The 27,793-nt window shown below is 56.2% G+C and overlaps 1 protein-coding gene across 2 annotated transcripts; it reads right to left on the minus strand.

Moving 5' to 3' along the window:
* Positions 1-346: 346 nt before the first annotated feature.
* On the minus strand, positions 347-16,480 carry Adam11 (ADAM metallopeptidase domain 11). 2 transcript variants are annotated; one of them, XM_052196352.1, is made up of 26 exons: positions 16,417-16,480; positions 15,766-15,950; positions 8,372-8,448; positions 8,149-8,215; positions 6,992-7,077; positions 6,813-6,888; positions 6,351-6,417; positions 6,220-6,287; positions 5,783-5,857; positions 5,633-5,704; positions 5,299-5,465; positions 4,813-4,897; positions 4,626-4,716; positions 4,460-4,511; positions 3,933-4,032; positions 3,787-3,858; positions 3,574-3,666; positions 3,169-3,249; positions 2,654-2,704; positions 2,495-2,558; positions 2,233-2,332; positions 2,004-2,123; positions 1,739-1,907; positions 1,539-1,653; positions 1,364-1,454; positions 347-782 (listed from the first exon to the last, which is right to left on the minus strand). In XM_052196352.1, exons 1-26 carry the CDS (start codon positions 16,478-16,480, stop codon positions 734-736), a joined length of 2,337 nt encoding a protein of 778 aa, XP_052052312.1. In that variant the 3' UTR covers positions 347-733. The 2 variants fall into 2 exon arrangements, with proteins under 2 accessions (XP_052052312.1, XP_052052313.1); XM_052196353.1 differs by lacking the exons at positions 6,813-6,888; positions 6,992-7,077; positions 8,149-8,215; ... (1 more) ...; positions 15,766-15,950; positions 16,417-16,480 and having other exon boundaries at positions 6,224-6,287; positions 6,351-6,364.
* Between the last annotated feature and the right edge of the window lie 11,313 nt (positions 16,481-27,793).

The following is a 27,793-nucleotide window of genomic DNA, read 5'->3' on the forward strand; positions in this document are numbered from 1 at the left end:
TGCAAGGCCAAAGCCGCAGGAGGCGGGATGGGGGAGCTGGGCAGGAAGTGCCCTCCTCCAGGCCCCTCTACCCAGGTGGTCTGAAAGGCAGGCCATAGTCCCAACCCCCAACCCCTGTGTAGCCAGGAGTTGATGGGTTTGGACCTGGAAGACATTTGCATGGCGCCTCCCTCTGTAGCAGGGTGGAGGCAGCCTCGTGGTTCAGGGCCAAGACGGTGGGTGCCAGGCTCGGAGGGAGCAGGGTGGCACTTAGGCCCCTCCGGACCTGAAATGGAGAGAGGGCATCAGGAGAGGCCATGAGGCTGGGCTCTGAGGGTGAGCCCTCCAGCTGCCCCACTCCCCCCCCACCCCCAGAGGTCCTGGAGGCATCAAGTCACAGGCTGGCCAGGTGGGGGTTCTGGCAGAGGTCAGACAGTGGTGGCATGGTAGACAAAACAGATGGGCAGGACGCAGGGGGAGGCCCCCTCCTAGGGGTAGGGTTTGCAGGGCACAGTTCCAGCGCCCACCCAGCCATGGGACCCGGCGGCAGAAAGGACAGATGAAGGTGGACCAGGGCCCAGCAGGCGGGTGGGCAGGAGGAAGGGCCTGAGCAGACAGGACTCGCTTCCCAGGCTGCCTGCAGGGCTTCGGGAGGGAATCGGAGCGCTCCCAGCTCCCGGTCAACGGTCAACAAGAATGCAAAGGGACGGATGAAATGGAGACAGGGACAGCGGGAGGGATGACGTGGCCGGCATCACACTGCCCCCTGCTGGGTCGGGTCATACCTTCCTCGACGGATGTTTCTTCAGAAGCCAAGGAGAGGACAGGTAAGAGAGATAGGAAAAGAAATTGTGTGAACCTCCTGTTCTCCAAAGGAAAGGCCTTTCATCCCAGGAAGACCTGCCCCATAAATGGGCTGTGGTGGATCTACCCCAGCTTGGTAGAGGGTTCAAATCCTAGCCACTAAGTCACCTTGTGACCTTGGGCCTCAGTGCTCTTCAAGTGCCCAGTGTGGGGCCTAGACCAGACCCTAACTGTAATGTCCTGGAGTTCCTGGGCTGAATGTGGATAGGGACGGAGTGGGGGGGGGGGCGTGGGGTAGGGGGTAGGGTGGACATCTCAGACAAGCCCTAGCCCCCTCTCCCCTGGCCGTGCTGCAGTGTGCTGAGCAGTCCTCAGGAGGCTGAGTCAAGGTTGTTCTGGTGTTTAGATATGAGCAGGTAGTTTCTTAAAACTTTCAAACAAGACCTGTGGGCTGGCTTGAACGAGTGACGTGTGAGTTCAGGGTGCGTTAACCTGTCAGGGAAGCCATTAGGCTCCAACAGCCTGGGGTGCGGAGCCCCCAAGCACCTGGAGGGGGATCTAGGGAACATGTGTCTCTTACTTAAATCCCCAGCCCGTGCCGCCCAGAACGATGGCTGCGACCAGGACAGCCCCGGCGATGGAGCCAATGATGATGTTGGTACCGCTGGGACCTGGGGAGGAGGGCAGGGCTTGGTTGGCAGGGACGAGCATGGAAAACGGGCAACACAGACGGTGCTGGGCCGCTTGGGTTTTACCTTTGTATCTCTCAGTCTCCCCGGTGGGAGGGGATGTGGGGAGTGGGTTGTGAATGCTGCAGTCTTTGCCTGTCCAGTCTGGCTGGCAGATACACTTCCCCTCGTTGCTGCAAACCTACAGGCAGGCGAGGCCAGCACGTGTAAGCGAGGCCGCGAGCCTCCTCCAGCCTGCTCCCCCCTGGCCTCCCCCAGACACCCACCCCATGATGGGAGCAGATCCGTCGCTCTCCGCTGCCAGGGCAGGTGCTGAAGTTGAAGGCAGAGGCTGGCAGGCAGCGGTGATCAAGGCACAGCATGTTGGGACCACAGGCCGTGCCATCCTCCACATAGCTCAGGTCTGAGCCATCAGCTAGCTGCACGTGGCCGCCCCTGGAGAGACGACGGTACAGCCAGCCTCAATCCCTGTCCTCCGGTCCCCATTACAGTTGTCCCTTCATTCTCCCCAGCCACCGTCCCAGACAACACCTGCAGTCCAACTCTTTGCCCTGGTGGTAAAAGGTGACACTGCTGATATCACCTCCCAGGTCCCCAAGCCGAGGTGCTCCAGAGATGTTGACGCACAGAAGAAAGCCACAGAGCACATCCCTGTTGGGACATATAGGGTCGGTGAAGCCAGATTTCACTGGTGACCCAAGTACTGTGCCCTTTCCTTCCCCTCGGGAGATTCCCGGCCCTGGAGGTGGGGGCGACTCACTGTTTATTGCACTGGATCCAACCAGATCCCTTGCGCCCACAGTTTCCACGCTCTGTCCCCTCTACATTCAGCTTCTCATAGCAGAACCGATCCGCAGCCACTAGAGAGAGAGGGGGAGGGAGGGAGGAGGCATCATCCCACAGACCCCTGGACCCCTCTAGGAACTCAGACCTGCACCTCTAAAACTTGGGCCTAACCCTTGGGCCTGACGCCCACGATCTTCAGGAGCCACATGTTCGTTCCCTATACCCAGCGGACTCACCGTGACCCCACAGGGCTTGGCACTGCCGGTCCCGGGTTTTACAGCGGCCTCCATAGCATCGACCCTATGACCCCACAGGAGAGGAAGCATGAAGACGCTGAGGGCTCAGCGTGGAGACAACGCTGCACTGTATTTGGGATCCATCCCCACCCCTCATACCTGTTCATGATCACAGTAGTACCCGTCCAGCTTGTGAAGGTTAGGGGGGCACTGTGGAGAGAGAGGCTGGCTGAGCAGGTTAGCCCAGAGCTGAGGTACCGGGGAAGAATACAGGGTACCAAAAGCTGCTCAAAGAGGCCTCATGGTCCATGGCTCTTTCACATGAAAGACAGGCTGGTTTGGCTCTGTGGATCTGACTGGTAAGTCTCCTAGGCTGTTCCAGGCGCCCCCAGTTTCTTGCATCCATTACCCTATAAGCCTAAGATCTAGTTAACCGATGCCACGACCCACCTGATCCCTAGAATACACTAGACACAGGTGCCAGGCGGTGGGAGTACGAGCCTCACTACAAATGCTTATTTATGGTTTGAAGGAACAGAGGTAGGTGGCTCGCAGGACCCCTTTCTCAGAGAAAAATCTCAGGCTGGTTAGCGGCGGGCCATATAAGACAGAACTCTTATAAGGGAGGGGACTGTCTTGCTTTAAGCTTCCACAGGACAGCTAGTTTGGCAAACCTGGCTTGAGTCGCCGGTGCAAGTCTCTGCGATGTCACACTCATTCACCGCTTCTCGGCAGGAGACACCTCGTGGCTCATACTAGGAAAAGCATGCATGTGTTTCTGGGAAGGATAAACATCTCCCCACTGCCCTTCCAGGGTTACTGTCCTGGAACGTGGGTCCCAAGGCCTGTTTCTCATTTCCTGTCTCTCTCCATCCTCAGCAGTAAGGATGATTTCCCCCCCCCAATACCTCCGCCCCCCAGCTCCTAACTCATCCCCCCATTGGCGCTTTCTTTGGGACAAGGCCCGCCCACACAGACTCAGCTCCTCCTCATTCCCGCCTCTTATTGAGAGCATCCAATCGTTTCTTTGCTTCTTCCCCCCATTTCTCCCCCTCCCCACGGGCTCGCTTGGTTCTCACCTTGCAACGGCGACAACAGAGCCCATCGCTGCACATGGCGTCGTGCGTCAGGGTGCACTTCTTGCAGCAGTTGCCCCCTGCTCGGCTGCACTCCTGAAGGTCGCGGGGAGAAGTGGAGAGGCGTAGGCTAGCCCCTTCCCACTCTGTACTCTCCCATCCCGGAGCCCGCGCGCATGTCCCGGGCCCCCACAGGAGTCCACTCGGACCGCTCACCTGCACCGACCCGCAGTCACACTCCTCCCCAGCCTCCACGAAGCCGTTCCCGCACTCGGGAGGGTCCAGGAGCTGGAGGGAGAGGGGATGTCGGGAGCCTGGCTGGGACTTGCCCACCCCCATTTCCCGGTTCTCCACGCTGGTACCTTGAGGGGCTTGTTGAACAAGCAGCTCCCGCCTCCCTCCTGCAGAAACTGGTTGTATTCGTCGATGCTGCAGCGGGAGAACTTGCGGGGCAAATAGAACCTGGATAGGCGTGAGGGAAATTGTGTTGCTGGGGGCAGCTCTCCCTTGGGAGACTTGGTTACTACTACAAGGAGACCAAAGGACTGCCCTGTGGTTGCACGATAAATCAATCCCACACTCCCATCTAGGATTGGGTGGAGGACGTCGCTTGTATTCACTCTCCTGAACCTCGGGACAAAGAGCCCAGTGTTGGAACGCAGGAGAGGGACGGCGCCTCGCACGAGGCTCGAGCGCCTCTCAATGGCCAGAGTGCGCGCTGCAGTCTGGCAGTTTTTAGTATCCTTGCTTCCCTGAGCTATTTACAGATAACCTATATTCTCGATTATCGTGAGCTGGACCTCTCGAAGCCACCCATCTAGACTGCCAGTGCTCCCAGAAAGGCTCTTCTTACCCCAAACCCTTCCCAAAGTCTGTCTCCAGAACTCACCCCGTGTCCTCCATGATGCAGCCCAGCCAGATGTCTGGACACTTGCAGTCCCCTAAGAGATTTAAGAACACATGAGGTAGGGTGGAGAAGCACCCCCACTGGACCCGCCTTCATTTCTTGAGGTGCTGTGTGGGTCTGGGAGGGTCGTGGGTTTCAGGGTCAGTACCTGCTGAGCTCCGGTGTTTATTCCACATCATGCCCAAGTTCTGCCCTAGCGTCTGGGCCAGGGTCACCGCCATGGCACCCATGTTGCCATACTAGGGATGGGGAAGATGGAGCACAGGGTGTCTACATGCTCCCAATAGCCACTGTGTCTTAGCAAGCCTCCGTCTTGGCTGGGACCGTGTGCTCACCTCATTCACACCTCCACCCCTGGACAGGGAACAGATGCCACCTACATAGGCCGCCCCGCTGCTGGTGCTCTGGAAGGTTCTACCCCTAGAAGGGAGGGAGTGGTCAGGATGATGTCGAAGGAGTCTTGGATTCCAATCCTTCCAAGGATTCTCAGGCTGGTGGCCTCAGGCCAGCCCCTCCCCTACGTGGGTTCATTCACCCATAAGCCAAACGGAGGCTTTGGGAGGGGGGGGCTTTAATTGGGTTTGTCCATCGCTAGCATACTTCACCACGGAGGATGGGTGATGGGCAGTCTGGCAAAGAAAGGCAAAAAGCACATCCCCTGCACAGGCCAAGGTGCAGAGGGTGCCCAGCTGGTGCATGTGGCTGGAAGCGGAGGCAGGTGCAGGGTGAGCGCCACCTGCAGGCCCCGAGAAGAGTGCCTGGCAGAGGCGGGAAGAACTAGCAGCCAGCAGAAGCTGGCAGGGTACAGTGCGGGGACTCACGAGAAGAGGTGGGTGGCATCACTGGGCTCAGGCAGACCCTCCCGCCGGTAGACCATAAGTCGGGCCAGGGTCTCCAGTAGGTCATCCTGCACCTGGATCTTGTCCCCGTCGGCCCATGTTTCCATGGCAACCAGCACAATTCTTGTGTTGAGCTGTTCCTTGTATATCTGGGCCCAGAGAGAAGATGGGGGAGGGGGCTGGAAGGAGGCTGCCATCTATACTTTCAAGAAGTGTGTGTGTGTGGGGGGGGGTCAGTGACTGACAATGACCCCTGGATGCCTGGGATGTGGGGAGACCTGGAGCGGGGGGGGGGAGCAGGGACACTGCTTCTTACCACATCTGCCAGGTTCACAACAGATTTAGCAAAGTTGCTGGTGAGGACCACCGACTGCCGCATCTGCTCAAACTGCCGAGAGAGGTGGGGTAAGAAGGCAAGGCTCCCCTGGGCCCTCCTCCCAGGCCCCCCCTTAGCCCGAGACCTTACCAGCTGGTGGTCGTTGATCACAATCAATTCCACATATTTGGTCTCGCTGTGCACTGTGGGGTGGCCCCTGCGGACCTGGAGGGCGGGTGGGCACTTGGGATCAGTCCCCTCCATGTCTGGACTCATGGGCAAACCATGGGCAGACTTGTGGGGAGGGGGCATTCTGGTCTCCGGTCAGGGATGGTGCCAGCTCCCAGCTGGCAGAGAAAGCCATCCCTCCCAGCCTGGAAAGGAGAGCAGAGGACACGCAGTGTCTGAGGGCCCCGAGATGGGGACCTGTGTAGACACCAGCAGCAGGGAGGACTTGAGGGGACCCTGTCTGGAGACAGTTCCCTGGCCACCGCTGTGAGCTCTCCTTTGCCCAGCCATAGGCGGGGATGGCCTACCGAGGACCATTCTCTAAGGTCTTGCAGCCCGAGGCTGTGCGGGCCCCGTACCTGCCTTTTCCTTCTTAGCTTGGGCCAGTTGGGAAGAGCAGACTGGGCAGGGACAGCAAACAGGCAGCCTGTGGGGAGCAACCGGTAAGAGGGGCCTAGCTGTCCAGCCCCACCCCCTTCCCCTCTCTTACCTGGTTCCCTGCATCCAAGGGGGGCTGGGAGGAGAGGGGTCCGGTAAATGAGGTGGGGAAGGGGTCCCTGCAACGAGGGGATTTAGTTCTTGGGGGAGCCAACCAGATCTGCTTTGAGCCCAGACTGGGGGCAGCTCCCGCCCTTCCCCCACCCCACCCCAGGGTGACCCAGAACTGGCCAGAGCTCCCATGTCGGATCTGATCTCCCAGATGCTCAGATTCCAGGGTCAAGACCTGGGGGCGCCCTGAGAGACAGGGGCAAAGGACACTGGAGCCCAGTGAGAGGTCACTTGGGGGACAGAGGGGACATTGGAGATGGGGACACAGAAGGTAGGCACCAGAGCTGGGGTCATCCAGGGCAGTGGGGCTGAGGTGACTGGAGGGGAGGAGAAGGCACCACAGCTGTCGGGGGCAGTCACAGCATGGCCATCAGAAGTAGGGCAGGCCCTGCAGGCCCTTTACCTGTGGGGGTCCCCAAGGCCCAGCCATCTCCTTAGGCTCTACGATGTAAGTCAGGTTGCCATCGGAGAAGACTCCACTGCAGAGAGAGGTGCGGTTCGCCACCATCCTGGGCCAGGCACAGGCCCCCACCGCTGCCGAGTGCCCCCCACTCGCTGCCCACCCCCCGCCCCTCCACTCACTGCAGCCCCTGGCAGGTAGAGAGTGCAGCAAAGGAGCGTGGGTTGCCCCGGAGTTTCCCGTGGTAGTAGCAGTGGTCTCCAGCCCCCTGTGGAGCAGAAAAGCTGTGACTAGGACACCCTGCTCCAGCATGAGGCAGGGGGACAGTACAGAGGGGACTGCGGTCTCAGGAACGCCTGAGGTTCTAAGCTGGTGACACTTCTAATGCCCTGTGTCACCCCTGAGCAAGCGCCTCACACTTTCTGGGCCAGTTTCATCTACCCCATAAAATGAGGACACTAGGCCACAGCAGCAGCTCCAGGCTGTTTCGTTGGTGAAAGATCCCAGACTCCTTTGAGACCAAGAGCTGGCTCTTACCGCCATACCCCAGGCCCTGTGCTGAGCCTCACATACAGTGAGTCATTGAACAAGAACCTACTGCAGGTGCACCCCTCAGCCCTCAGCCCTCACGCACAAGCTCACAGGCACATGCCGTCAGCAGCTGTGACGGACAGCATGGCGTCTCCTGACCTGCTCCTGGGTCAGAGGGGACCAGCGTCCCCCGCCTCTCCCAACTTTGCTTCCTGCAGAATTACTTGTGCTCCAGTTACAGAACAGACTTGGGGGTGGGGTGGGGTGGGGAGCAAGCTATTTATAGACACTCATTCATCTTTGTTCAGGCCTCCAGGACTGGGACCCTAGTGTGGCAGGCATCTGGGACTCCCAGAGCAAGAGGAAGCATTTTGGTCTGGAGGTGGTGTCCAGGGGTGGAGCTCTCGCCTAAGATATATGAACCCCAAGTGTGGTCCCCAGCTCTCCCCAAGAGGTTGCTATCCCTTCTAAAGCTAAGGTGACATAATAAAGACCCTGTTATACCGTCATGTAAGGGGGGGTTCAGACCTCAGTCTGAAGCTGGGGGGTTGGGGCTCAGCCCCACGTCACTCCGTCTATCCTTCCTAACTGCAGATCCAGGGGGGGGAGGTTGGGGGAGGGGGTTCCAGACACATGGCCATGCTGAGTTTGTCCTTTGACACCCCTCTCATCCGTGTCTCTGTCCTCGATGTTCTTCTCACACACTCCTGGCCTCTCTACCGCTGCATCACACCTACAATCCCACCCTTGCCTCTGTGACCACTGAACAGCCCCTCTTTTCCCTCCCGATCCTTCCAAAGACACTCACAGTGTTGTGTTGTCTTGTCCCCTCCCGGCTGAAGTGGCGCTCCACATACTGCGAGGACAGGAGGTGACTGAAACCGTGAAGTAGCAGGAAGGGGGGGTGTCACTCGGTGAAGCCAAGTCCTGCTTAGGTCCCACCCCAGCTAAGGATCCACGACCCCCAGGACCAGCCAGCCAGCCACACCCCACTGCCGGGTGCCCGCCCTCTGGCTCCAGGCCACACTCACTGGTTCAGCTCCAGGTCGAGAGTGAAGTTTGAGTCGAAGGCCGGGATGACGAAACTCACCTGGGCCAGGTGCACAGGCTGGCACGGGGAAGAGCAGAGAGGAGTCAGCCTGAAGTGAGAGTTGGGAACTCTGGGGAGGGGTAGCCAAGCCCCAGAGGCTGAGGAGACCCCTTTCTTGGGTCCTTGTCCTCTGAGACTCCTTTCCCGGGGACAGCTGGTCAACCTTGGCCACAGACAACTCCCCCTCACCCAGGTCCTAGGTCCCCAGGCTGCTTTCTGGGTTAGTCTCCTTGAGAATCAGGGGCACGAGGGGTTGGCTTAGCCTTGCCCATGGCCTCACATCAAGCTCCCAGAACTGTTGACAGGGCGGCCCAGCTTCAGTGGAACAAACAGAAGCCCCCAGACATACCATGGAAAAGTAGAAGGTCTCAGCTCATGACTGGACAGGGGAAGGAGAGCAGGCCCCTTGCTACCCCAACCCCAATCTACACAGGAGGACTTGGGCTTCCAGACACATGGGGATGGACCACTGGGGCCCTCATGCTGAGTGAGGGCCGGTGCTACCTCAACAGGAGGGTAGGGTTCCTACCCCCCCATCCCTTGCCCTCTGCCAAAGCAGCTCATCTTTAATATTTCAATCCAACGGTTAATTTTTAAACACGGAAGTTTTCCTGATAAATTTTTCAAAGGGGCATATGCAGTGGGGCTGGGAGGCTCCAAGTTGCTATGGCAATGGACTAGGCCTGAGCAAGATGGCTGCCCTCTCTGCCTGGATGCCCAGCTGCCTGGCAGGTGGGGCTGGGGGAAGGGAGACATCAAAGGCTGAAGGGAAAGTATCACCCGCCCCCCCCAGAGAAGGACAGCAGAGCTTGGGCTAAGGGGAAGGGGGACTAGCCTGAGTTACAACCACTTTACACCTGGAGCCCGACCCCCATTCAAATGCTGGCAATTGAGTCTTTGGTCTTCCAAATCATTTGCAAGCACAGGAAATGTCTGGGGCTTAATTCAGGGGTTGGAGTCCTGTTCCTATCCCATCTATTTAGGAGGACGGATCTCCAGATGCCTCTGGAGGAAGATCTTGCCATCCTGTTAGGACTAGCTGGCTGACTCTCTGGTGTTAGAGGGCACCTTGCAGGGAGAGACCTTCCCCGACACTCAGGTCAACAGATCTCAGAGTCCATGCCTAGTTGAGTCCTTTCCTACCTTACCATAGCTAAATCTTTCTGAGCACTGCTTAGGGCCCCCGTGGTAGTCTGAACTCTTTCAGAGCACTGCCCTGTTTGATCTCTCCAGTCACCCAGTGGGCCAGCTGTTCCTGCCCTTCCTGACAGACACAAGCAAAGCACAGAGACACAAACTAGTATGCACAAGGCCACACAGGTAAGAGGTTAATGCCTTGTGCAATCTGCAATCCCAGGAGGACGAGACAGGAAGATCATGAGTTCGAGGCTAGCCTTGGCTCCAGAGTTCTATACTGTCTTGGCTGCCGAGACCTTGTACCCCAAACAGAAAAGAGAAAAAGAAAAAATAGAGAGAGGCTGATATTCAATCCCAGGGGATATACTTCCAAGCCTTTTCTTCTGGAAAGTTGACAAGAATGGAAGTCAGCCCAGGGCCACGGGAGCCTCAGGGAGTGCAGACAATGTGGACCGGAAGGCCAGGGCCTGTGAAGGCAGACCTGTGAACCCCAAGGACAGACTGAAGCCGTCCCAGGCTGTCTGAGGTTCCAAGCTCCACCCTAAGCCCCCAGAGCATCGACTGGGCTCAGAATAGAACACCAAGGGCATCGAGTCCCTGCCTCCCACACCCCGCCCTCAGCCTGGCCAAGTCTGCTGTCCCCCCTCATGCCTGGCTCTGATCCTCTCTCCTTCACCTCTGCCTGTCCCACCTCAGGACTGCCCACCGCTTGTTCGTCTGTCCCTATTCTGGCTGCTGCTTGGGGAAGTAGCTTTCTAGCCCCTTTCCTTTGATATACATCTAAGTTGTGCCACCTTAGGGGTGACCCAGAAACCTCTGAGAGCCCCGGATTTTCCTTCTGACGAATGTAAGTTGGGACAGCAGGGACAGATGGACGGCAGTGAGAGACATGGTAGGGCTCTCTTTCTCCAGTTCCCTGCAGCCAGAGACGCTCAGCTGTGGGACTCGCCACCCTTCAAGGAACATAGGGCCTGAGAAGACTGGCCAGGCCTGAGGGGGTGGAGCTGGGGGGGAGGGGACGGGGTGGGGCGGGGCAGACTTATGGGACTCTGTACAGGTAGCAAGAGACAGTTGAGGATTCGGGCACTTAGGCACGTTGGCCCGGCCCTACTGTCCACACTCTGAGGGGAGCACCAGATCAAGCAAGGCCACCCAGCTCTGTCCCAGGCACGGGCTGCTGGCTCTATGACCCGCAGGTCCCTGTCAAGCTTTTGCCTCGTGTTCTACCAGAGTCCATAGCTCTCCTTGCCAGGCCTGGCTCACTGACCCTGCCCCAGCCCCAGCCCTGTCTCCTCCCGTTACCCTCAGTCCCTAGGGCTCTCCAGACACGAGGTCACAGTGACAGGCCACCTCAGCTAATGCCCCACTCAGCACGCCTCAGGACTGCTTGTCATGACCCCACAGCCTGCGCTTGCCTCTTCCTTCTTGGCCACCTTGGCTCTTAGATGCCCTGTTCATTTGATCTCAACCTGCCCCAGGCTGGCAGGTCCTTAGGGAGCGACACCGGGTGGTGACAGGCCCAGGGTCATGCTGGGGAGGTGCCAGGCCAAGTACCTCTCCTGGGCTGGAGGATGCTTCTGCATGTCAGCTGTGGTGCCTGGCAGGTGACTGCCCCTCCCTCCACCCGACTCTCTCCTGTGGCAGTCGTCCCTGCCTCCCAGGCACCTGCTTCTGGCAGCCCACACCTTATTTTCTCTCTCACTTTCTCTGTGCCCTGGGTTGGGCCCAACCAGAGATCATAGGCCCTAAAGAAAAATGGGAGCCCCCAACTGGAACCCCAGAGGTAAGAAAGGCTGCTAAAGATCACCAGAGTTCCAGGTTGCCCCAGAAAACTGGAGCTGCAGATTCCTGCTCCCCACAACCTCCAGGCACTGCCCCACAAGGACTCTGAACCCCACCCGGTCTAGTCAACACCTGCCAGTCCCCAGAAGGTTCAGCCACTCTCAGCCTCTAAGTGTCCAGTTTTCACACACACACACACACACATACACACACACTTACAAACATACACATACAAACATGCTCACACACATAATCACAGACCCCCACATAGATATATGCACACATACACACACACACACACACACACACACACATAGACATGCACATACAGACATGTACACACACAGTCAGACCCCATATAGATATATGCACACATACACTCAAACATATACACAGACATACACATGCAAACATGCTCAGACACACATAAACACACACTACATACAGACATGCATATATACACCCACACACATGCAATCACTAATTCACCTTTCAATGACCTTTAATCATTTGGAGCAAGGGCTAGCGCCGCCTTGCTCTCCATCCAAGTACTCAACAGTCTTTGGGATGGATGGGCAATATAAGACCCGAGGAGCTGTTCACCCTGCCCTCAGTTTTTCTACCTTTAAAATGGGTGTCATGAGAATGGTGTGACGTCAGTGATCACAACATGAGGGACACCGCAGGCTGAAGATGAACAGGGCTGTGAGGGTGAAATACTTCCTCGCTTTCACTCCTGTGGATGGGGACATGAATGGGGGTCTGGTGTGCCAGATCTGGGAGGAGTGACTTATTTACCCGTGAGGGTCTCCCCCCACTCCCTGTGCTTGCAGACACTCTTGGGGTGACAGCAAATGGGAAGAAGCCAAAGAGGCGGGGGTCTTGCCCTGGAGCCCCCTCATCCAGTAGCAACCCCCCCCCCCAGCAGACACCAGCAAGGTGAACGGGTTCCATTCACCCACAGGGCAACGGCTACAGACAAGGAGAACAGGTGCATGACTTCCGATGATTGGATTTGACCTAAATTTTTGAGGACAGAGTCACCTCCTTACAGGGTCATCAGTCCCTCTGGGGACAGACTCTGGACAGCTGGGCTCCCCGAGGCAGCCAGGAGGGTGCTGGGTAAGGGCAGGCCCACAGGCCAGAGTCTTGTGGGAGGACTGCAGATGTCATGATGCTCCTCTTAAATTCCCACCTGGAGCTGGGCAGGCAACCCCCAAATGCCCTGTCCTTGGCCCCCAGCCGCTAATCCCCTCCATAGAGCCCCTCCTCCCCAAGACCCACACAGAGCTGTGTTGCTGTTCCGCCTTAGCAGCAAATCACAACATGGCCTTGTCTCTGGGCGGGGTGGGGGGGTGGAGGGGCAGGGTCCCTGACCTTGCTGTTCCTCTCAAGTGGGTTGGGACTTTACTCATTTGCCCCCTACCCCCTGTGCAGAAGCACTGCGGTTGTCACTCTGGCAGCTTTGGAATGGGCTCTCCCAGGGATAGCCTGGCTCAGGTGAGCTGTGGGGAGGTCTTGGACCCTGCGTCCAGACTTTGCAGGCTGTCCACAGCCTCATTTCCCTCTGATTCTCCAAAGCATCTGGGTCTCTACGGACCAGGCAAGGTCCACACGACCTTCGTGCACCCAGGGCCTCAGTCAGCTGGCTGACTCTGCCTGGCCGTGCTTCTGCAGCGGGTGGCACCCTAACTGTGCACCACCACGGCATCGTGTCTTCCTCAGTTGCAGGCTCTCTGAGACCTTGGCTTTCTGGGCTCTCCTGCATCTCCAGGCCACAGGCCTGATCTTCTTCCAAAGAAGAGAAACGAGAGCCCTGGTAGAGAGAGCCACATCTGAGAGACATGGACGCAGAAGCTTCGGCCTCTGGAGTGCCGGTGAACACTAGTCAGCGCAGACATTCAACAGCTGAGGAGGTCTACTCCAGCAAGGGGGGATCGGTGACATCTGGGGTCTAGTTCCTGTCTCAGCCCTGCCGTCCCCAAAGGGACCCCAGCACATGAAGGCGTTTCCTACCGCTGTCACCTAGAGAGGGCTGAGACTTAAGTTACCATCCCTCTAGTTTAAGAATCAGCCTCAAATGAGGCTCAGATGGGGACATGACCAGCCTCCAGGCAGGGCAGGTTCCCTGTGGCTAGCACAGGCCTTATCCTTCTGTGTCACCAGGGATGCTAGTCACTGAGGCCCAAGCCTGCAGTGCAGTGACCCCTGGGACAGGCTCTGGGCCCCTGCTGAACACTTCCTGTTGAGTCCTGTTTCCACCTGCACTGGCTCCACCAGTCCTCAACTTCTGACCCTGGGAAACAGTGTGTGTGCTGGGGGCAGGGGTGGGGTGGTGGGGTGTCAGGGCCGGGTTCAGTCAGGGGAATTCTGGGACGTGCATTGGTCCTCTCCTTCTCCCATCCTTCTGACTTGGGGAGAGTCGGAGATATTGTCCCTGGGCCTAAATTTCAAAATCTCTAGAGGCAGGAGAGTCCAGTGGAAAGTGTCCCAGGCTTGGGGGGACACTATTCCTATCACCGCTTAGGGTCTATTAGCTTTGGGCAAGTGGCTTAGGCTCTCTGGGTCTGAGCTGGCCGATGTGCAAAGGGGCAGACGGAAGTATCTGCCTACGGCCTTGTGGAAATAAAGGGATGAAAAAGCTACCCAGTGTGCCTGGGCCAAAGCAGCCCTGTGGCCTTCGCAGCCTTCCCCTTTACCACCTGAACAGGTCTCCTGCCTTTGGCACTTGAGGGATGGACATACCAGGGTGCCAAGTGATTCTCCTGGGGAAGACGCATGAGGTCCCTAAGGCCGTCTCAGGCCCAGAGAAACAACCGGAAACAACAACTACCCCAGATCCACACAACTCCATGCCATGCCCTGGCCACTTCTTACACGCTGGATTCAGTCACTTGCTTATACCCGGCTTCACACATGTGCCAACACATTCGCCCAGAAGGACCACATGAAAAGAGCCCAGCTCATGCCTTCTGTGTTTCACCTTCTCTGCCCACAGCCCAGGCCTGCTGTCCTGCAGGACGAGCTAGCGGAAGTCACAGCCCACCCAGCTGGAGGCCCCCTTCTCATCCCTCGGTTTCTCCACTATACCTTGACCCTGTAGTAGGTACATCCTGTGAAGCTAGAGCCAGAGTCCCAGTGGTCAGGCAGGGTCAAGTGCGCTGCGGAATCTCAGTTCATAGAAAGCTAGGCTAGGAACCGTAGCGCAACCCAGATACTCCACCCCTGGGCCTGGGACATCCTCAAGGCTCATTCGGCTGCCTCCCTGGGTGCCAGAGTGGGCGAGTGGGCGAGTGGGCGCTGGGGTTGGCCTCTACCCCCACCCCTACCCCTGCAGCAGCTGCCAACTCAGGACCATTAGTCCCCTCCCCTCCCCTCTCCTCCCCTCCCCCCAGCCCTGAGTGATGGTCCATCCATTATGCACGCTTCTTCCTGCTCCACTCCAACCCTGCACCACCCAGCTACCTCTCCTCCCCCTCCCCCTTAAGGGCTTTTAACCAAGTACATTAGGCAGGGCCAGACGCCAGTCTCCTCCCTTTCCCTCCTCCCTCTACCCCTCCCAATCTACCTCCCACCACTCCCAGCTGCCCCAAACTTCTCAGACTTGGCCTTGCCCCTCCTTTGAATCTCTCTACACCTCCCATTTCTGCCAGGCTTCCGCTGTCCAGCCCTCGGCCACCCCTGTTGGCCTGGCTAACTTTGGGCTCCAAGCCCCTGGAGAACTGGAGGCATGCAGAATGACTATTCCATCTGGATGGATGGTTATTATTCAGATGATATTAATTAATTATTAATTACACTTAATCTCCTTCATCCCTAACCTTCCTCTGGGAGGCAGGGGCCCAGCTGCTTGAAAGGGACAGGGCACAGACAGGTAGAGCCAGCAATTTGCAGATGACCCCTGGGCCTCTCAGATCACTCTGCAAGGGTCCAGCTTCAGCTAGGACAAGAAGAATACGCCTGTGTGTGCACAGCGGGGAAACTGAGGCAGGAGTCAACCTCACGTGATTCCAAGAAAGTCCACCGAGGGTGCCTTTGGTGGGACATCAGCGCATGAATTCCCTGACTGCATGATGCTGCCCTGCCCCCAAGACCTGTTTTAGGCAGAACCACTGTTTCTGGTGGTCAGGGGGGGCTGGTTGAAGGATGACCGCAAACAAACTGAAACCTGAGTATACCAGTGTCTACTGATGTGCAGGGCAGGGGGTTCACAGTGAGAGGTGAAGCCCGGAGCTGGAGAGTCCCGGTGTCCCCACTGTGGGCTCCGGGGCCCCACCTGATGGCCCATTGCACGGAAAGAGAAACTGCAGTAGCTGCAGCCTCAGCGGGTGGCACTGAACCCTGGCCACTTGGTGGACTGTTGTGGGCTATGAGGCCTGCTCCAGCCCCCTGGTCTCACCACCCAGCCCCACTCACCGTCCCCCTGGGTGGATCCTGGCGGACCCTGGTGTCCAACTGTGGCTTTCGGACCTCTCCTCCGGAGCTCTCCCTTACCAGCCGGCTGGGCTCTGTGACCTCAGGGCCCTCTGGACTCTCTGGGTTCCCCACATGGGCTGAGCTCCTCCAGTGCAGAGCTCCACTGGGACCCAGGGCCCCAAGACCTGAGAAGACAAGGCCATAGCTGTAGGCAGATGCCCTCCATGGGGCAGGAGACTTGGGATGGGGGGGCATGCTCCAGCCCCCACTCGATCGCGGCCCTTGGAGCCCAGTGGGCAAATGGGTGGGAGGATCTGGCTTCCTTGCTGAGGGAAGAACCCCACGGGGAGGGGGCCGAGAGCTTCCTTCTGCCCAACAGTCACGACTGCCCCCCCCCCCCAAGCCTGCAGAGACCTGCAGAGTCCGCCGGCCAGCTGCAGGGGATGGCCGCGGTGGGGCCAGCCGGATCCGGACAGGTGGGTGGAAGCACCTTCCCTGCTGTCCCACTCCCCTACCCTCCCGAGCTGGGGACCAGCTGTCACCCGGAGCACTGCAGGAAAATGTAGCTGCAGCAGAAACCGCTGCAAAAGCCCGGGGCGCGGACCGGCCAGGGGCGCCGGGGGCAGGGGCCAGGCGGCCTGGGTCACTCACCGGGCGGGGGGAGCAGCGGCAACAGCAGCAGAGCCGCGATTGCCCAGCGCCGCAGCCGCCTCATGGTTCGCTCATAATCCTCCCGGTCCGGGGGCTGCGGCTGCGAGCGAGCGGCGCGGGGAGGGAGGGAAAAAGGGAGGGAGGAGGGCGGGGGCGGGCGACGCCGGCGGCGAGCGGGGCGGGCGCGCGGGGCGGGCGGGGGTCGCGAGCGAGTGAGCGAGCGGGCGGCGCGGGGCTCAGTGCGCTCTGGCCGCGGCCATCCCGGCGGGGCGGCGGGGCTGGGTTAAGAGGCGAGCAGCAAGCACGTGAGCTTTAGGCCCGCCCCCCGCCCCCTAGCCGGGGCTCGGGCCTCCGCTGCGGTAGGACAAAAGGGGCACCGCCTGAAGACCCCCCTCTTCTGGACACTTGCTTGGCAGGTGCACCCATCCTGCGACCTCTCCGCAGCTACCCCTTTGCATAAGGAGCTGCAACCCTGAGACTGGCAGGTCGAGGGTGACAGGGTGAAGAGGGTCCCTGAGGTCTGACTCAGAGATGTCCTGTCTAGGGAATTGGGTGCGGGGCGTGGCTGATGACTCTAGCCTCCAGGACTTAGTACTCTTGAATGGAGTACCCCAACCCCAGGCCTCTGTTGGCCTGGGGGAAGGTTGGGCACTTGCAAAGGTAGGGCACAGTGCTGGAGGAGGGCAGAGGTCCTGTTGAACACCATCACACACACACACACACTTCCTCAGTGCCTCCAGGATCCTTAGATCCCTCCTGCACAGGGAATCTAAAGCCTGTTTCCTAGGCTGCTTTCTCTTGACAAAGAGGTCCCTGCCTCCTTTTCAGGGCCCCTGAGTTCCTCATGGGGCATCTCAGCCCTTCTTCCTGACCAAACACAAACTACCTGGGTCGTTTATGTAAGGCCAGCTTGCTCCATTTCTCTCCCATGTTCCAGTCTTAAGGGACAGAAGTTCCATGGAGCCCACAATATATATCCATGGTCAGAAATACGTGTGCCCCAAGCCTAGTTGCCCCAGTTGACCCTTCAACCCAGTTCCTGGCCTTCTTGGGCATGGTAGACCCAGTGTGAGGGGCTGGGATTTTTGACCTCTCTGAGAGGTCCTAAGACCCCAATACCTAACTGAGATTCCCTGAGCATGTGGGGCATGACACAGGTCCCTGTCCCTGGTGAGTGATGCCTGCTCTGGGGACTGAGTATGTATGATCCTGTGACAACAGCTAGGCCCCATCCTGCCCTCCCAAGACCACAGTGGTTTTTTATACCAATACTTTGGAACCACAGGTCACTGATTGGATGCAGGGAACCCCTTCCTGGGTCCTCTGCTCCCTCAGGGCCTCTGCAGGGGACTGGGGAGCTGCCTCTAGCTTGTGACAGCACCCCAACCCCCAGCTCTATTTTAGGCCCCGGAGAGGTGAGAAGGCGATTTCCCAGTAGGCGCTGACATCAATGTTGGGAATGAGGTGACTTCCCCCATCCCCAACCACCTGCCACTCCAGCCAGCCCCAGATGCTCAGCCAAACCGAGTGACTTCTTCTTCCCTCTGGAACCATCTTGAAAAACCTCCCGGATGCTTGTGTGAAGGGGCTTCCGGTATGAGGGGCCCCTGTGTGGCATTCTCTTGAGACTCAGGTTCTTAGGAAAGCAAGATTGCGCTCCCCATTTTACAGAAGTCCCCCAGCTGCTAAATGAGAGGCCCCATTGCTCAATGGTCAGACCTGTCCCCACCTCTGCCTCTTTCTTTGTAGGGCCAGAGGTGACTGCTACATCTGATTCCTAAACTTCTAAACCGCTTGGTATTCCAGATCTCAGGGCGACTGTCCATCCCACCGTTCTGCATTAGGTGCCATGACCCACTGGCAAGCCCTGACCAGGTATGCCTTCAGACAGCCTAGGTGCGGCCTCTTCACAGTGCCGGCCCTGGGGCTAGAACCTGGGTCTCTCCATATATCTAGTCTGAATCCAAGGTCCAGAACCTAAGCTCCTACAGTCTCTGTGTCTGAGACCTTTGCTTCTCCTGGGGATACTTTTCCTTGTCCTGAGTGACTGTTTTTCCTGGAGTCCTCAGGCCAGCTTGGGTTTAGTTATGTGACTCCATGTCCCCATAGCACTTGCTCATCTTTTTGGGTTTCTGGCTCTGTGCAGATCCAGCTGGACTTCCTGGCTGTCCTATGCCCGCCCACATCTCTCTTCCCAGGGGAAGAATCCACACCCACCCTGAGTCCTTCCAGCCCCACTGCCCCACCTCCCCCTCCTGTGGGTGGGTCAGCAGTTCTGTCTTCAAGTTGGTGGCCCTTCTGCTGGGCTCTTCATAGGAACAGAGACTGTCCCCTCCTTAGACAGGGTCCAGACAGAAGCTGCTGTTTTCTTGAGTTGGGGCTTGCCCATGACCTCTAAGAGAGTTGTCTTTGGCCTGCCCCTTTGGCCTCTGCCCAGCCAAGGTGTCCCCTGGCCAGTACCTTTCTGTTTTCATGCCATGCTTAGGGTTCCCCTTTGCCCTTATTAGAGGGACAGTTCTTCCCTCCCTCAGGAGCCCACCACCAGGAGGCCTGAGGTCCCTTCTTCCAGTAGTGCTTTCTGCCCTTTGGCCAATTCTCTCAAGTTTTTCTGCTAAGGGACCAAGCAGAAGGGTCCAGATCTTGCTTTGGAAACTCCAGGTAAGGTGAGGGTTGTCTTGGTTATGTGACAGTCAAGACTGCTGTTGGTGGAGTCACTCAGTCCTGGTTCCCAGTCTAATACCACAGGCTGGGCATGTTCAGGTGACAGAGCAGTGCAGTGGGTAAGAATAGGCCTTGAAGTTTAGTTACATTTATTTAAATACTGTGAGTTCAAGCTCGGTCAGGACTACACAGGGAGACCTGTCTCAAACAAACACACAAAGAGACCAACCAACCACCGAACAAACAGACATATCGGAGTTGGGTGTGGTGGTAAATGACTTTAGACAGTTGGATCTCTGGCAAGCTCCGGGAGAGCCAATGCTACATAGACCCTTTCTACAAACAAACCAAACACAAAGAAAGAAAGGTCTTGAGCTCTAGATTGGGGTCCTGACCCTGGCTCCTTCACTTCTTGCGTATTTGGCCCTTTTCTGAGCCTGGCTCACAGGCTGCAGGGAGCGGGGAGCAGTGGCTGGACGTCATGCATTTCTAGAGCCTGATGCTCAGAGAACATCCATCAACTGAGGCAGCCTTATAGGTGTGAGGAGGAGGCAGCTCCTTGGACCTTGCTGAGGCCCGTCAGCCTGCAAGCCCCAGGGCCTCTCTGTACCAGCGTGTGGCTAGGCAGGCGCGATTCTCAGGGGTTGGTTGGAACGAGGATGTGCTATGGCACGTGTGTAGGACGTGATCCTGCTTCAGCTCAGTGCAGACCAGTGCAGACTGCTCCTCCTATAGGAACCGCCTCCCCAGCCTCCCAGTCCTGCACACTCATCCAGTGGCCCTGCAGGAGTCCCTGCAGCTCTCTGGCCTTGCCCAGGGAGAAGACAGCTATGCCTGGGTCCCAGGGTCCCAAGCACTGCAGCCTTTGAGGGACTTGTGGGATATAGAAGTCGGTCTCAAGGGCCCAAATGCTGCTCCTTTTCCATGTCAAGATCTTCCCGGAGACTTGAGAGTTAGCCTCAGGAGGGCCTGGGGACAAATCATAGTGCCCCTTAGCAGCTGCAACTATAGGCTTACTTACATTTCATCTTGAGACAATCTCATCTCAAATATCATAGCTCAAACTTGCTATGTTGCTGTGGACGACCCAGAATGTAACTTCTGAAGGCTGGGATTACTGGTGTAATCACCACTCCTGGTTTATGTAGTGCTGGGGCTTGAACCTATGGCTCTGTGCCTGCTAGGCAAACACTCATAAGGACCTCAGTGTGCTTAACTGTCCTCAGCTTCTTCATCTGCAATCTGTACTATAGACAAGGGCATAAGTTGCGAGACAAGAAAGATGGAGGGAAAATGCCAGTCTTAAGTGTGTGGAGGGAGAGAGAGCACACTGCAGGGAGTTCACACCAGCCTGTTGAGACAATGTGCCAAGCACTTCACACAGGCAGAGCCACCTGATGCTCAGAAGGACAGGGACGGTAAGAGGACCCAAGTCACACACACACACACACACACACACACACACACACAGTTTGATGCTTGTAACTTCCCGATGGGATGGGAACTACCATGACCTTCACTTCTAAAGCTTATGGAGTTAGGAAGTAAGGCTTGGACTTGAACCTAGGTCCAGGGGGCTGCAAGTTCATATTAAGGGCTCACAGACATATCTGGGGACACGACTCAGTGGTACAGCAACCACCCAGCATGTGCAAGAGTCCCTAAGGAATCAATTCCAGGGGGGACAATAAAGGACAGCCACAGAGGCTGGACAGACTCTGAGGCAGAGACTAGGACCTCACTGGGCCAGAGAGGGGCTGGAGTAGGCTCGGCAGAGATTGACGAGGTAGGTGTGGGCCTGGCTGCAGGTGAGAGGACAGAGCAACTCAAGAAGAGAAGGCCGAGGGAGCCAGGTCTTGTATTCAGGATGGATTTGGGGGAGGACGGGGCCAATCGTGAGATTTCATCAGGTCAAGGTACATTATCACTAGCTAGGAGAGACTCAGAAGCCATCTCACCCAAATCCTTCTTTCCTTCCTTCCTTCCTTCCTTCCTTCCAGTCATTCTTTCTTTCCTTCTCTTCCTTCCTTTCTTATTTTTTTTTATAATTATATTGTTTCCAATGCTTTCTGCAACCCCCGCCCCCGTGCTTGCTCTAGCCCCCACTCGCTCCAGCCAGTTTATTTATTTATTGTGTATAAACACACCGTAGCTGTCTTCAGACACCCCAGAAGAGGGCATCAGATCCCGTTACAGATGGTTGTGAGCCACCATGTGGTTGCTGGGATTTGAACTCATGACCTCTGGAAGAGCAGTCAGTGCTCTTATCCACTGGGCCATCTCTCCAGCCCCTTTCTTAATTTTTTTGAGACAGGGTCTCACTAAGTAGCCCTGGCTGGCCTAGAATTCACTGCGTACACCAGACTGGCCTTGAACTTGAAGATCTGCCTGTCTCTGTGCCCCTAGTGCTCTGGTTAAAGTCTTCCAACAATGAAAAAAGGGTCAAACAGTGGGCCTGGGAGCTGACGGAGAGGAACCTAAGGCCTGGACGGACTGGACAAGCCAGTGGACGACGGTCAGGGAGAGGGTGGGGTTTCTGGGACCAGGGTTTGAAGGAGAAAGGGGACCTGACTTAGGTCATTATCCAGCTCAGACGACCTTGGACTAGACAGTTGCAGTTTAAAGCTGCCGGCAGAGCCACCGATGCTCAGAAGGACAGGGACGGTAAGAGGACCCAAGTCACCAAAGGCCAGGGGCTGTTGCCTCGTTCAAGCTGTTGAACCCACTTCCAGGAGGGAAGAGCCTCAACTGTGGCAGCATAGGAACGGTGGTAGGTTTGAGCAGGGGACAGACAGAGGTGTTAGGTAGGCAAGAGGGCACAGCGCAGACAGAGGTATTAGGCCAGAGGGCACAGCGCTGGCAGGACTTGGAGAAGGCCACTGCTCTTCAAAGGGAGACTCAAAGTGCCACATGGTGAAGGTGGATGGTGGCCATCTGGTTCCAAGTCTAGTTCATCTGCTGTGAGGAAGGGTCTATGGAAAGTGGCTTTGACTCTCTGGTCAAGGAGTCACGAAGGGGCCTCAATGCGTTAGGCAGCCGCTAACTGTCCCCGTTAGGTCTTGGTGTTCAGGACTTGCCACTGACCTAAACCTACAACTGGAAATGGGAACAGACAAGCAACTGAGATTTTGGCCTGACAGGTGTTCAAGGTGACACTTGGGATGGACCAGGTGTGAGGTGGGTGTGGGTCTTGGCGGCACAAGAGGTGAGGGTATCAGAACCTGGTGCCACAGGCTCTTACTGTGAAGCGGGAAGTAGGTATAGAACAGGGTCTGAGGAAGGCACAAGGACATCTTCCCCCCCGCCCCCCCCCCCCCCGAAGGTGGCATCCTGAGGAAGGTGGCAGGGAACAGGTATTCCCATAGACTATAAAGAGAAAGGCATGTCCCCAGCAGGACCCAGAAGTAAGTCACTGCCTGGGCGCTAGGGAAGGAGAGAAGGTCTTGGGCAATAATGCCTACTGGATGGGAGTTTTTCGACAGCAGGTGACAAGCTTCTTTCTGCAGGTGACTGCTCACTAAACAGCAGAGCTTAAAGTGCCAGACAGGACAGGGTCGAGGGGACAAGGCAGGACAGGTGACTGCTCCTGGTCCCAGGCTAGGCTGCAGGATGACTGTGCTCCCACAGCCTCCTTTTGCAGGGGCCTGGGCTGTTCTGCAGTGACTGTGGACGGCAGTTGGCTGGACCCTGGCCTGTGTCTAGGGTTACTGAAGGGCGGCCTGCACACCAGCACGGTGAGCTCCAGCCTGGCCCTCCCCAGTCAAAGTCAGTAACAATTCTCTTGACATGTCCTGAATCAAGACTGTAAAACTTAAAGAAAATGGGATTAAAAAAAAGCCAAACAGGGCCTCTGAGGAGCTTGGCCCACAGTTGCTCTGTTTCCAAACTGACAACGTAGGCCCTCACCCACGGTAGCCCCCCCTTTCTTCCTCTGAAAGGAGACAGAATAGCACCAGACTTCTGGCAGCTTCAGCATTTAGAGAGAAACACACAGGCAGAGAGGGTGAGAAGGACCACAGTACAAATTGAAATAAGAAACAGTGGCCAAGGAATCGATAGCAAACCCATTTCTGTCTCCGGATTAATGGCGCGGCTGTAAGAAATGGGAGGAGGTCCTGGGGGAGGGCAGGGAGAGGGGGAGGCAGTTGGCAGGTGAGACACTGACCCTGGGACAGCAGAGCTCTGGGTGGGAAGCTCCGACTGACTGACTGGGGTTCAGGGAAGAGATGAGAGGGTTCCCCAGAGGCCCCCAGGCTCATCCTGGACTCAGGGGAAAGGTCGAGGCTGGGTTCCAGCTAAGTGCATGGGGGAGGGCGTGCTGGGAGTCCCACTGCGTAAGCCCCTCCTCTGCTTCATATGTTCCCGAGGATCTGTGTGAGCGTGGGGGTGTGTGGGGGAGGGGACATAAACAGCCATTTCAGAAAGGAGGAGAGACCACATGCTTGGGAGAGGAGGCTGCGTGGGGGTGGGCAGCACCAACTAACCCTTGGCTCTGAAGAGAGGCGAGTGCTTGTTGGGGGTGGGGTGGTCGTCACGGCAGGAAGCTGGGCTTCTGCTCCAGCTTCTTTGTGCATGCACCCCTCCATGCCAACCTTATCTCTGTGGGTAGCTGGTTGTGGCTGGGCAAGCCTGCTGCAGAGTTCTGTCTGGTCTCGTGTGTGGACATAGGTGGAGGGTACTCCCAGTCCAGAATCCTTCAGTCAAGACCTGGAAGTGTGTTGCTACTCCAGAGTTGAGCATTACAGTTGCTTGCCTGTACCCCCAGAGGCCTGGAACTTCTGGCTCTTTGGGGGTGCTCTTAGGCTCTGGTCCCCCTGCTGTCCCAGTCAGCCCTGGTCAGTGGGCAGCATCAACTAAGCCTGCATCTGGCCGTATCTGACTCTGGAATGCCTAGGGGCAGCGTTCTGAGCAGGAGGTGGGCCTGGAAGACAGGGCAAGGAGAACTTGGGGGTTCCCAAAGCAGTGGGAGCAATGGGGTCCTATAGTGACCAGCTAGCAGAGGGAGGAAGCAAGAGAGAAAGTGGGGGCAGGGGTATTGTCTGCAGGCCCACCTGCAGTAGGCAGACAGCTGGTCAGAGACTGACACTCAGCTAGGGAGCTGGTCAGCCTGTGGGGAATAGAGTCAGAGGCTACACAGAGTCCTCAGGTTCTAGGGCCATCTTCCCATAGGCCCAGGAGACTGGATGGCCTAAAACTCTGCTGCAGTCTGAGTGCTGCCAGAGAAGGGTGTCTGGAAGGGAGAGGCAGGTCTGTGGGTGGGTCAAGGGCAGGCAAGAGGCTAGGGGTTCTTGACTCAGGGCCCGGAAGAGGAAAGAAGACATGTCTGCCACCGTTTGTCTTAGCACTGCAGAGACTAGAAGCTCATAGGACAAAAATGAGGTGTGTGGCCAGAAAGCCCCAGGCTGCTTCTCAGCATTGACACTGGGGAAGTATATCTCGCCCTTGTCTGGGTCAGAGCAGAGAGGCCCCTAAGGGCAGAGCTGGTCCAAAGTCACTTTGAGGGGGGCCACAAACACATCAACTGGTGTCCCCCAGATCCTGACAGTTTGCTCCTGGTCTCGGCACCTCGCCAGCCCCTGGGGGTTCAGCTGGTGCTGTTCTGCTACCTACTGTCCCATTCTGCCCTGGGGTACCTGGGAGTCTGGCTTCCTCTTCCCTCCATCCCAGGAGATGCTGCTCTGAGGTGAGCCGGCTGGCTAGAGGGTGGAGTCTCAAGATAGAGTAGGTCACAGAAGCTAGGGAGCACTACAGCCTGTGGAGACAGAAACATAGACCATAGGCGAAAGTCCCACCTCTAGAGATCCTAACAAGGGAGTCGGCTGAGCTGGGCTGAACCGGTTTCTCCTGCTAGGGTTTGGCATGTGGAAGGTGGAGGGCTTTGTGTGAGTTTGCCACTATAGGGGCAGTCAGGGCTATGTGTGCGTCTTTTATTTTTTTTTAATAATTTTGTTTTTGTTTTTCTTTTTTAAGATGTATTTATTGATTATATATAAGTACACTGTAGCTGTCTTCAGACACCCCAGAAGAGGGTGTCAGATCTTGTTATGGATGGTTGTGAGTCGCCATGTGGTTGCTGGGATTTGAACTCAGGACCTTCAGAAGAGCAGTCAGTGCTCTTAACCACTGAGCCATCTCTCCAGCCCGTGTGTGCATCTTTTGTCTCTAAGATCTATGGTTAGAGCTGGCCATGGAGCAGAGGCTGTTCCACTGGGTAGCTGTGCACTTTGGTAGCTGCAGAGCCCGCTGTTTAAGCTGAATCCGGAGGTGACGGTGGTAAGCCTCAGCTCCAGCTGGGAGTGTCTGCACTTGGGGGGCAGGGGGGAAAAGCTGGGTGCAAAAGGCCCTGAGATTCTCATTATGCAATCTTTCCTGGGGCAGGAAACTTCAAGGGAATGAGAAGGACCTTACTTGTCACCCATCTTGGAGGGACCCAGGAGCTCTGTAGTTCCAGAGCTACTCCCTCTCCACCATGCCCATGGCCACCCCTAATACAACCTGGACAGAAGAGAGTGAAGGAAAGGGGAGGGTAGAGAAGGGTAGAGAAAGAAGATGCTGATGCTGTTAACCTCCGAGTTCCTTCCCACCCAGAAAAGGCCCGGCTTGTGCTCGCGTGGGGAGCTTGGCCTGGGAGGGCATGTCCCTACAGTTGTGGCTGAGCTGGGTGACGATCTGATCTACTTCTGGTATGTGGATGGTTTTCTCGGGCAAAGCCCTCGTGCTGGGCACCCTGAAGATGCTGCCAGGAGGAGGGACAGGACATTAGATACTGCTAAGGAAGAGTAAGCCGAGATCCCAGTGCTTCGGGCACTGGACAGGGCAAAGAGGGGACTGGGCCGGCAAGGGACATCCTTGACAAACTGGGTTTCCTCAGAACAGCATGGGGAGTGGTGGCCTGGTAGGGAAGGGGGTCACCACATGAACTCTGCTAAGGCTTTTTGGTGCCTTTCACAGAACCCTTCTTCCCTCAAATGAAGTAAGACAGAGAGACAGACAGACATAGTCTACAAACATCTCTCTGGAATTTCAGCCCTGTATTGCAAAGAGCCAAAGGGGTGTTGCTTTGGCTGTCTTAGCAGATTCAGCAAGTCCAATCCTGTTTAAGGACTTTAAAAGCATAACACAAACTGTAGGAAACATGGAAAAGCCGATAAATTTGATTGTATACAGATGTATACAGGGTAGAGGTCATTAGCACAGTTAAGAGAGAAGCCACTGATCACAAAACTACTTACAAGTTAATTTAAAAAGGCCCTAATGCATGGAGGCAGCAGCACCTTACGCAGCACCAAGGAAGTGATCAATAACCCAGGAAAACCCAAATGACCAGGCAGAACTGTCTGATGCCATTCGTTGTAAGAGACACTGAAGACTAGAACTATATAATACAGGCTTCAATTTATCAGATTGCTGGAATAACAAGGGGCCGTAGAAACAGAGTGAGTGTGTGTGATTGTGTGTATGTGTGTGTGTGAGTATGTGTATATGTGTGGGTATGTATGTGTGTGTCAGTGTGTGTATATGTGTATGTGTGTATGCATATGTGTGTGAGTGTGTATGTGTGAGTGTGTGGGTGGGTGTGAGTGAATGTGTGTGTGTATGAGTGAATGTGTGTGTGTATGTGTGAGTGTGTGTGTGAGTGTGTGTATGTGTGTGTGAGAGAGTATATATGAGTACATTTGTGAGTGTGTGTATATGAGTGTGTGTGTTATGTGTGAGGAAAACGCCATTTGGCCACACTGAAGAAAGTTATAAATGTAGGTGTCCTCTGAGCCAGCATCGCTATCTCAGGACTTTATTACCCACTACACATTTATTATAAATACTTATTCACTACAGTTACTGTGTCTATCAGCAAGAAACAAGTTAAACAAAGTACTGCAGATTCAGGCAATGACATATTCTGTAGCCAAAGAAGGGGGGGGAGCATTTTAAAGATGCTTTTTAGTAGCAGTTACAAATTATTTAAGGTATAATGGGGGAAGCAAGAAGCCACACAGGTGACAGCATTTGCCCCAGGATGGCAGTTAAGACGGTCGGAGGTGCTGTGTGCACGCACACAAACCGGAGGATGGGTGTGGAACCCACTTTCATTTTAAGCCTTTCGTAGTTCTTGAATTTTGAGTGCATATGCATGCTATATATATATGCATGCTATAATTATAGTGCCATATATATGTATACATGGATATCTATCTATAGAAGGGGAGTGAGAGTCCCGCTAACTAGCCCTTAATCTTCCTACTTCAGAAGAGCGAGGATTGTAAGTGTGCGCCACGACTGGCTTAATTATTTTAAAAATCTGAAAGTATCCGTTTCTTTCAATAATTCTTATACACAGGATTGTGGGGGGATTTATACACACAGAGAACCCTGATTTAGGTCAATCCCCTACTAGGCTCCTCACAGCCCACACCAAAATTCATTGCTTCATTACCCACCCACCCCTTACTGCATTCTCAACTGCACTGTAAACCCAAGACCATTCTAGACCACACCTAAGGCATCTGCTGTCTGGTGTGTCTTGTACCTCCTAGGAGAGGGATGAAGACATTCGCGACTTCAGCTTTGACTCCCAGATGCACCCTCATCTACTGCATGGAGTCTTTCCCCACCTGCAGCCCTCCTGGGGCACGGAGGCGGCTGTCTCCATGCTCTCACCCCGCTGTTTCCTGTCCGCAGTGTCATCTGCTGATGGACAGAGGCTCTTCATGGCTCT

This window comes from Apodemus sylvaticus, chromosome 10 (assembly GCF_947179515.1).
Source record: "Apodemus sylvaticus chromosome 10, mApoSyl1.1, whole genome shotgun sequence".
Taxonomy (NCBI): Eukaryota; Metazoa; Chordata; class Mammalia; order Rodentia; family Muridae; genus Apodemus; species Apodemus sylvaticus.